This window comes from Leuresthes tenuis, unplaced genomic scaffold (assembly GCF_036924035.1).
Source record: "Leuresthes tenuis unplaced genomic scaffold, fLeuTen1.0.hap1 SCAF_3, whole genome shotgun sequence".
Taxonomy (NCBI): Eukaryota; Metazoa; Chordata; class Actinopteri; order Atheriniformes; family Atherinopsidae; genus Leuresthes; species Leuresthes tenuis.
Genome location: NW_027325357.1, coordinates 18,183,447 through 18,194,055, shown reverse-complemented (window position 1 = coordinate 18,194,055; position 10,609 = coordinate 18,183,447). Strand labels below are relative to the sequence as shown.

The 10,609-nt window shown below is 42.2% G+C and overlaps 1 protein-coding gene across 1 annotated transcript; it reads right to left on the bottom strand.

Annotated features, from left to right (window-relative positions):
- Nucleotides 1–876: 876 nt before the first annotated feature.
- Nucleotides 877–9,272, bottom strand: gata2b (GATA binding protein 2b). Its single transcript, XM_072382248.1, has 5 exons — nt 8,882–9,272; nt 7,781–8,374; nt 6,080–6,225; nt 3,424–3,549; nt 877–1,877 (listed from the first exon to the last, which is right to left on the bottom strand). The coding sequence occupies exons 1-5, from the start codon at nt 9,105–9,107 to the stop codon at nt 1,593–1,595; spliced, it is 1,377 nt and encodes a 458-aa protein (XP_072238349.1). The 5' UTR covers nt 9,108–9,272; the 3' UTR covers nt 877–1,592.
- Between the last annotated feature and the right edge of the window lie 1,337 nt (nt 9,273–10,609).

The window sequence follows — 10,609 nt, the reverse complement described above, 5'->3', positions numbered from 1 at the left end:
GTAGACAGTCAGATGGACTCTGTACAGATGTGAACCTTTGTGTAACCTTTTCCCATCTGATGATCGTCAACATCTTTATTTTCTCAGATTTTCTTAGATCTCAGTCTATTATGAAGCCCTGATCTTAAAATAAAATGGGTTGCCATTCCATTGAGTGAATACACCTGATTCCAATTTTACGTTCAAACTAAGGACTGATCCAAGTGGTTCAACTACTTTTGCCAGCTGTTTAATTGAGTTCTTTTTGTCTAAATCTAAAACTTGACATATTGATGCATGAAATGCAAAAAGACATTCAAAAGGGTTTGCAAGCGATAACACACCACTGTGACTCTCTGTGAGTTCAGTACTATAAACAATCCCCTTTGTGTTTAAGTAATAATTTGATCTTTTTTTAATGTACAAATGAGTACATGATCTGATCAGAAGGAAAATAAGTTTTCTCAGTCATCATTGCTAGGTTTATATATTTTTTATTTTTGTAATCAACAGTTTTCAGAGGCCAACAGACTTTCAGCTTTTATTTACAGATTGCTAAGAGCAGGCATGTGCCATTTCAACATTGAATGATAGATTATTGGTAGAAGAATGCAAATTAAACGTTTGCTTCAGGTGTAGATAAATTGTAAATCTGATGTTCTGGTGAGGAAGCAAAGAAGCTGATTTTCATATGATTAACATGGATTTATAATTTGATGTGGAAGTGAATAATTCTTAGTGTTGCTTTGATTTGTATTGAGTAAATTAATAGTGCTACCTTCTTGAATGTTCTCAGTTTGAATGTTCCTCTTGTGTTTCTCAAAATCATCATTGTACTTGTAGGTTTTCACCTGTGAGACTTACAATATGTAGCTGACATTGAATAGACAGAACAGGTTGGATATTGAACTTGATCTCTTTATTTCATTCGAGTATAAATGTTGACCAGCTCAGACAAAGCGCTTCAGCTAAAAATATATTCATAATTGGGATAACAGTATCCATATTACGAATCAGGTAATATCATCAAAGAAAAAAACAATTGTGAAAATAAATTATCTGAATAACAATATTAATTATAATAACAATAATTATAATAAACAGTGTCAAATTAGAATTCATAAACCTTTATCGTTTGCTTTCTTTCTCATGTGGAGAATTGCTTTAAAATTGTCCATGAGCAAAAAACCCAGCAAATTTTAGGTAGTGAAGGGCATTTTTCTGTCTGGGACACTCCCTCCAGTCTCAGATATTTACAATATTCACAGTGACCATAAACCAGCAAGTGTTGACCCACACTGTCATCGGTCAGGCTGTCAGCGGGGCAAAACTGTGAGGTGCAAAGACTTTTTTTTTGTGTTTACATAAGTGTGCCTGGTTGACAGGAAGCCAAACGTTTCACCACCAAATTTGGTACCTATAGATAAGTAGTAAAAGGTCCTTTCTTCTCACAACCCACCACAGGCATAATCAACCGAGAGACAATCAAGATGAAGACACGCATGCTCCATGCCTGTAACACTGTACACAATGTCCTCGGCTTAGACCCTCAATCCCCTCCATGTAACCAGCTCAGGATCTGGAAATCGATGCCACCCCCACTCATCTTCCTGTCAACCCATCGCTGTCACCATGTTAGAGTGATGCGGGTGGCCGAATGATGGGTGTATCGGCGTGGGCGTGGGGAGCATGTGTCCGGTGTGGCTGAAGGGTGGCAAGTGGCCCATGGACATGTGACCGGCCAGTGAGGCGGCACTGAAGGGAGAGCCCTTGTCGTGCAGACTTTTGGAAAACTCTTCGTAGCTGTCGCTGCCCCGCTTATTCTTTTTGGATTTGCTGGACATTTTCCGGTTGCGTGTCTGTATTCCCTCCTTTTTCATGGTAAGAGGCCGGTTCACCTGTGTGGGAAAAGATAGACGAGGAGGTGAGAAATGCTGTTTGGAGGGACGGTTCAGTTTACACCAAACTATGATATTTACCTAATTCAAACTAAGTCATGTTTTGGTGCTTTCATTTTTAAACTAGTAGACCAATGCCAATATTTGTAATTTCAAATAAAGTTATCCAGATCCATTCCCAATCCAATTTAATGGGTTCTTGCTTTAACAATGCGCATCTCCACATGCATGAAATTTGACTTGAAAGTTTAGTTTTTCTAGCTCCACTCTCAGTTTGATAAAAAGCTTTAAAAAAGATTAAGCATTTCCTAAAACAGCACTTTCTATGAAACATTACTCAAACACAGCTGTACAGTGCATTTTCCGCCATGGACTAATGCATACTGAGCTACGGGAGTAGGAGCAGTGGAAACATGGATGTGGGATTCACTCAGTAAATTATCAACAAACATGCCACTCGGTGCAACTCTGTTATTCACAGATGCGTGATTAATCGTTTTTAAAGGGGACACACTATGAATAAACAATCATTTTTTCTCGCACTTCGCAGCATTTATTTGGTATTCTAAAGGTCTGAAAATAAATCATTTAGTGAACCATTCAGGTTTACAGGTTACTGTTACACCAGAGCACGAGTTCAGAGTAGAATTATCCAGTCTCCCTATATTCAGCTCCTCCTGTAACTTCAAATCACGCCACATTTGATTAGAAAGTCAGGGCTAATAAACCCGAGATACCCCCCCAATTTGGAAGTTGGAACTCCAGGGCTTTAATTTGTTATCAAATGCAGCCTCATTAAAGATGTACAAGGACAACAGAAGAACCCAAAATAACTAAAATGTCATTTGAATGTTACCCATTTAAGCAACAACTCTAATTGTTCATCATCTAAAAACTTGGAAGAAAAACTCTCACACACACACACACACACAGAAGAGAGGGATGTAGTGGAGCTGAGGGGCTAGCCCCGCCCACTAAAATAGGCTGCTGTGAACAGAGGTATAAAGTCATCGCTGAAAAGTGAGCTGTTATACTGTCTGTCTCTGTTACTATGATCAAATCTGACCTGACTAGACCTCCAGAACTGTGTCAACTTGTTTCAACGTGTATGTATATTTCAAACACCGATGGTACTCTGTACCACAGAAACCTCAGGCTTTACTTACACAAGGAATATCTAATAATTAAATCAATTAAGTGTTGATTTTACAAATATCCACCTCCGGCGCCTTTACTGTTTATTTTAATGCCTCTCTAGCTTTAATACCACTCATATGGAGGCTGGCCTTGTGGCAGACCCTCTCAACAACAGTTCCACCATTGTGACCCTCAAGGGGATTACGCCTACCATGGAAACAATGAAGCACAAAGAAAGAAAACACCAACGAGTGCAACAGTGTCTAAGAGTAGAAAAAGTCTCATTCCTTCTCCTTTTATCCTCGCTTTCTTTCCTGCCTCTCTTAATGCTCAATAACCTGGCAGTTTACTTCCCATCTGCTGGGCCATGCACTGGGTCCACACTGGGGATCAGCGGTCAGAGACTTACGTTATGCAGTTTATAGTAGAGGCCACAGGCGTTGCACACTGGGTCTCCATTTGCATTGCGCCGCCAGAGTGTGGTGGTGGTCGTCTGACAGTTAGCACAACAGGTGCCAGCTCGTCTGGCAGCAGACTGTGGAACAATAAAGATTAAGCTTTGATTAGAGCTCAGCAACACAAGCAGACAGGCCAAAAGACAGTTTAGGTACCGGTGCATAATATAACCCTAATTATATAACCCATAATTAATTAGATGTTTCTATTCTACTGATTGAAATGGCTGTGAGAAATAAAGATGAAGGCTAAGGACTGTCATCGTGGAAAATGATGAATAAGCTAAGGTTCATTACACATTCCCAGAGCTCGCTTGCAGATTTTCAAATTTGTCCAACAGCGGTTGAAAGACCAAAAAGAAAAAGACATTTTTCATTTGTGTGATTATTGTGAATAAAAATAGAATTTATTAGCCACTAACTGAAACTGTTGCACATTATTTTGCTCTTTGACAAACTAATTAATGACTCATTGTTGGAGCTCTGGAGAATCAGTTCATGTTAGTTTCCCCCAGTAAAGTCGCTGCTCAAATTGATCAACAAGACAGTAAATATAATTTATCTTCATTATTTCAAATTTCTTTTAATCTTTGTTGGTTTAAAAAAGTAAAAGGGGTGCACAGATTATGTGAGTCTCAGGTCTCTTCTGGTTAGTTAAGTCTGAGTATTTCGTGCTTTTAACTGATTTAGACCTATTTCCAGAACAGGAAATTAATATAACAACCTGCACCCGCAGTCAAAAATGTCCCAGCAATTGTGTCATCTTAACAAACGTGATATCAGTATTTTATTTACTTTCTTTTTTTCTTTCTTTTCTTTTTTTTTTTTACATGAACACAGTGAAAGTAGAGTAAACGGTGCCCAGGTTGCACTGTGGCATACTTCAGCTTCCCTGGCTGTCCCATTAGTCTTTTTTTAAACTCACTGTGCTGCTCTGCGTCTCTGGTGGACGAAAAGCTTGACCACTAGAAAGTGAGGTCTGGGCCTATAGTTATAGAAGGCCGCAGGAGGAAGCAGGCGCGCTGGCCCTGCTGCTTTATCTGGAGCGGTCAGACATCCGGAGAGGAAACAACTGGTAGGCTGCTGCCGCTGAGCGCAAGACGCAGTGGAGCGCTGCGAGTCCCGACCGAGATGTACGGAAACCAGACCTGATATATGACCGTATATGCGTTTATAGGCCGTGTTAATGGCGCGGGGGGGGAGACATGCTCGTATGATTTGTATGAAACAGACAGTTGTTTTCCTGCTGGCGTTTTGGTGTTTCTATTGAACATGTTTCTGAAGGCGACAAAAACCCGCATGTGTGGATTTTTTACAAAACTTGTACCGATGGTTATACAAACGACTTTCAGTCGCAAAGCAGCGCCTTCAGCCTTCTTCCATAGCACAAGCTTGTCTCTATAAAACATTTTCTTTTAGCAGTGGATTGTAAGTTGGTGGGAGAAAATTAAAGTATTGTTTTTTGGTTTTTTTCTGGTCCGAAAATTAGAAACAACACTTCTCATCTGAAGCATCCTGATGTTTTCATCAAGTGCTCTTTTACAGTAAAACTGGTTCAATGGAACAATTTCCTCGCGTTCTGGTTTAAGTGTGGCGGCCCACAGTGGAACACAAACGTTTAATGCCTGTTGACTCTGCAAACAGCCCACTGTCTTCATGTCACAGCTGCCTCCTTCATCAACACATTATGAAAAACACAGCAGCTGCTGTATGGGTCACACTGAGGTGGAGAAACCCTTTGGTTTGCAGCCACCCCTTTGTGGCTGCAAATGAAAATTTAGGGGAAAAAAATATCCTGAAGGGGTAAATTTAGAGTTATCTAAAGCAGCATTCTTGTAGCTTGAAATTCGCAGATTTCATGTCCTCAACCTGCTGTGGCTGAATGCATTATAGCAACTTCATAGGTAGGATGGATGTGACAGAAGGTTGAATGCTGGCCTAGTTCCAAGCAGCAATGCTGATGTAAACATTTATTATTTACAATTTACTCTTTTCAATATTCATTTATATTTATGGTCCTTTAAAAATCATGCATCTCCCTAATGTCAAATTTTCATGAGCCGATAAAAACAACAGTGTTTCGGCTTCACGGCCGGGCCTCATCCACATAAAAACACCGGCTTTTAATGTTGTTTGCTTGGCTTTAAGAAGAAAAACTTTAAGAACACAGCTGATCCCACAGTTTATATGATATACTAAAAAAATAAATAAAGTGCAGACACACAATACACGACCAATCTGTTGCTCAGATGTCAAACTCAAAACAATCCCAAACTTTTTGTGTACAACACAGAGCAGCACTGTGGCGCATGAGGTGTCAGCGAGGAGTGTGTAGTTTCAAGAGATGTCACGGTGGCCCTGCTATCAATGACAGCATCAGAAGTAGCTATTATAATGATAACAGCAACAACGCAGATGGCCTGATTCTGCTCACAGCCTGAGCCGAAGGAGCAAGAGGTGAGCGGGAAACACAATTCCTGGAAACTGATTGGGAAAATATAACTTTCCTGGAATTGTACCTCCGCCCCTTCACCCTTCACCTCACACTTTTTATTTACTACCCCTCGCTTACACAGTTGTTGACTTCCACACAGAGAGAGCGGGACTCACCAGCCTGCGCTTGGGTTTGATGAGTGGCCTGTTCTGCCCGTTCATCTTGTGGTAGAGTCCGCAGGCGTTGCACAGGTAGTGTCCGGTGCTGTCCCGTCTCCACAGAGGTGTAGAGGTGGCGCCACAGTTTACGCACTCACGGCCCTCTGAGGGAGAACACGCATTGACATGTGTGAACAATACAAGTCAAATGCTGTGAATCTGTATTTAAGTCTGTGTGTCCATGTGCACAAGTGTGTGAGCCCCTGCTGTACCACTGACAACAAAGATTAAAGGACTTTAGTTCTGCCATTTCAGACGCTGCATTGTTTAGATGCATGCAACAGACTGGAAAAACGTGCAGACTTTATTGCAGCTTACTTCAGCAGAGGCACAGAAAGAGCCATAAGTTGAAGGGATTCCTGTACAAGTAACCCTCAGTGTCTGAGACATCAATTCAGCACCAATTCGTCTTTTAAATAACACGGACAACTATCTCCACTTTAGGAAATGAATCTTTTGAATGTCTTGGACATCTGAGATCTCATAAAGCGGGCAGCCACAAAACACCAGTTTATGTCTATATTGTGATTGAACATTTCAGTTATCAACGAGCTGAAGCAATATTGTTAAACTTGTGGAGCTTAATTTTGCAGCCAGTGTCAAAAGAAACTGGGGGCTTAAGTTTTTCTGCACCATATCTCCGCTAAACATGATCGTGCTTAAAGCCTTTCTGGCGTGCAATCAATGGACAATCAGGACAACGTCTTAGTGTCTTATGTAACAGAGAAGCGACTCCTGAACACTGAGGTTCTGGCTGTGTGCGATCTTCCTTTCACACCTCTGCGCTGGATCCAGTTCACCGTCCTGCTGCAGCCAGCTCGGGCGCAATTACACAGCCACGGTTAACAAAAGAGGGTTATCAAAGTGACTCTGCTGTGCGCTGATTTTATTCACTGGGTAGCGAATTGTTTCTACTGTTACTAAGAGTATAGAGTTTTTGAAAAATGTTAAAGTTCGCTGATGCATAAATCACAGTTGCATGCGTTTAACGCAATTTGTCAGTCAAAAGAGATCAAATCCAGTAGTTCCAGATCAAGGATTATTGAATTGTATCCATTATCAATTAAAATGCTACAATTTAAATAATATAAACGAGAGAATCCTGACAGGGTTTTAAATGATAAAAAATATATATGATAATAATAAAGGTTAAGGTCTTGATAGATCTTAGTCTTTAGAATAAACGATTTTCTTACGTTTGATCTTTTTTTGTCTGTTTGTTTCGTTAAAAAAAAACATGCGTGGCGATAATTTACCTAAAGTCAGATTGTTTACTAGATAACGAAAGAGTAAAATGATAATCTCGTAAAATCAGATCAAAGTTATAGTAAATTAATTCATACGTGGCATTTCAAAACACGTGACAAACTATGCAAATCTGCCTCACAGGTTTGTGGCACAAACATTATCGCCAGCCGATGACGGCGCTTTAAAAAATGCGTGACGTTACTTTGTTATTGCTGCAGAGTTGCTATCTGTTGGTTTAGTTTGGTTAAACTGACACCGACTCGCTGCAGTTCAAAACCAGCAGACCTGTGATAAGATCGTTGTATAAACCACAGGTAACCTCTACGTCTAAATGCTGGCTGAGGAGTTTCAGATTTAATTTCCTTTCCTTTATTTTTGGGGGTTAGTCTCGAGCTCCTGCAGAGGACTCACCGGTGCAGGACCGTGTCTTGCCTTTGTTCTTGGAGGTGAAGCTGGGTGGTGATCCCAGCAGGCTGCCCGGGTGGAACAGACTGCTGCCGTAGTCGTGGGCCGCTGGGAGAGAGTAGGGGGCGTATGTCGGGATGGGATGGTGGGTGGAGGGAGTCTGGGCGCTCATCGAGGTCAGGCTGCTTCGCAGCGGACTGGATCCCTCCATCTTCATGCCCTCCGGTAACGACACGTGGTATTTGATAGATTCCTTCTCGTCCATTCTGGTGGCGGAGGACGACGGAGACACGGCCCCTGGATCCGGCGACACGTCTTTGGGGGGTGTGGGAGGGAAAGTGTACAAGTGGGAGCTGGAGTGGGACGGCGGCGTTAGCGAGGATGCGGAGACCGCGTTTGAGTTGCTGCTGCACGGGTAAACAGCAGAGAGGGCGCCGGGGGATGCCGAGCCGTGGTGGTGCAGGCTGGGCTTGCTGAAGGGACTGACGGCCCAGGGGTTGTGGTGGTGGGCCGACAGGGCTGCTTTCCCCCCATCCAGCCATGAAATCCCCGGACTGTGGAGGAGATGAGGCCGGCAGACCTGAGTTCCCGTCAGACGAGCTGTGAAATTACAGCAGACATTTTATTATAGACAACATGACATAAGCTACTAATTTAGGCTGTGTGGGGTTTTCTGTGACAGGGAAGTTTGCATGCAAACATCATGGAGACTTGTTGATTCAGTGGATTAACTGTGTTCTAGACCTGTAAACAAAGTAAGGTGGGTGTACTCTCTCCGTTATAAAACCTATAAATATATATATCTCTATATATAGATATCTGTATATATATTGAGAGACACAATCTTAAAATCCACAGTTGATGTTTATCTTAATAATCTAAAACATCAGAAAAATACAGAAGCACAAACAAATTAATATTAATAAAAATAACTGACACATCCAGTTTATGGAAGTCAGACAAAAACCGAATTATTTTTACCTTCTAAAAAAAATATTGAAAAATCTCACATTCACTTTGGAAAGTCCTATTTAAACTGCGAGGGATTTTTCTTTTCTCTTCTTTTTTTTTTCTTTTTGTCGGAGGCCTACATCTGCCTGGTCTTACCGTGCGCTTGGCTGTAGGACACTCTGGCCCTGGCCGAATTGTGGTAGTACGGGTTCCCCTGTGAGTCCAGGTGATTAAAGAAAACGTCCACCTCATCTGGAGGCAGGAGCTGCGCCGTGGGCTCCATGTAGTTGTGCCCTAGGCCGGGATGGTGAGAGTCTGGATGTTGTCCGTTCAGCACGGCGTGGTGATGCATCCAGCGGGGCTGATCAGCCGCCACATCCATCTCTGTGGCTCTCTGTTGCGCCTTTTTTTAAAAAAATATATTTTAAGTCGAAGGATATCCAGGAGCTGACACAGAGTTCTGAAAATGAGCAGTCCCTTAGAGGATCTTCACTTTTTCCAGTGTTTGGTTTGTTGTTCTTCTGAGGTTAATCCCTCCGCGATCCTGACCATCTGACTCTGGGAGCCTGCAAGCAAAGAGCAGACGTTAATATTTTAAAGGCGGAGGTGTTGTGCAGTGATATGTGTTTGTGAGCAAACACGGGCAGAGCATGTGCACGCTTCTCCCGTGGGGCAGGATGCAATTTAAGAATCATTAAAAAAATAAATAAATAAACAAAATCTCAACCCAACACTAACACACCCAAAGCCCAATGCATCTTACTGCAGGCCACTTGAAATACTTGACAGTAAGACAAATATGCCGTATTTACCGGTGTCGTATCCGCACGCTTCTTTGCAAAGCCGCTCTCTGTCCCCTTTTGGTGCTGCCTGCAGGTCGTCTGCAGTTTTCGGTTGGCGTTTGTCAGAGTGAACTCCGTCCACTGGGACTTCAAGCAACGCGCAACAACTGTGGCTGACAGCGCTGGGCCAGGCTTGTTAAGCAGTCATGGGCGGAGTTTTAAATAAAGCTATGACTCAGCCAATTACATTCCACCTCCGCGAAACCTCTGAGGCAGAAGCCCCGACCAGAAAATCACTGAGATGTTTTTTTTTAGTTTTTTTTTTAAAGTATTATCATTACATTGTGTCCTCCAAACCTTTCTGAATGTTTTCTTCTGGGTTGTGTTATCTGTTTTTGTTCCCAAAAAATCACTTCAAAAATAACGTGTCGATTTGAAATAAATAAGTCAAATGACGTTTATTATATAAAAACAAGAAGGAAAACAGAATGAGTTCCGTAGTCCAGTCTGTGCACAGCCGTGATGACTTTAATAATTAGAGATGATTTCTTCCAAAACTCATAAGATGAACTGCGTCAAAATACCTTTGATGGCAGCGACAGAAGTGGACGCAGAATCGCGCCCACGTCCTTCTACTGAACGTAATTGAGCTGTGAAGTATTCGTTATTACACAGACTGTGTGAGACATGAGTTCTTTGAGTCAGCACAGCTCATGCTGCCAGCAGACTTTGTCACAGAGCCTTTGATCAGTGGAATAAATATGAAGCAGTGATGGGCCTATAATGCAGCAGCACTGGGAAACACAAGACAGACCAAGTGCTTCGTGCTCCGATTAATCTGACCGAACGCTTTGCAGAGCAGTGTTGAGGATAGATTCATAAAAATGTGTTTCGTGCTTTTAATGAAGAAATGGGATCATGCGATGCTGCTCTGGCCTTTTTTTGTTGTCTTTTTGTCCTTTGCAATGGCTGAAAGTTCAGTCTAACTTCAGTTCAGTACCCCCCCCCCCCTCTCTCTCTCTCTCATTCTCTCTTTCTTCTCTCTCTCTCTGTCTCTCTGTCCTCCTCGAGCATGATTGACGGACAATAATTGGAGAGGGAG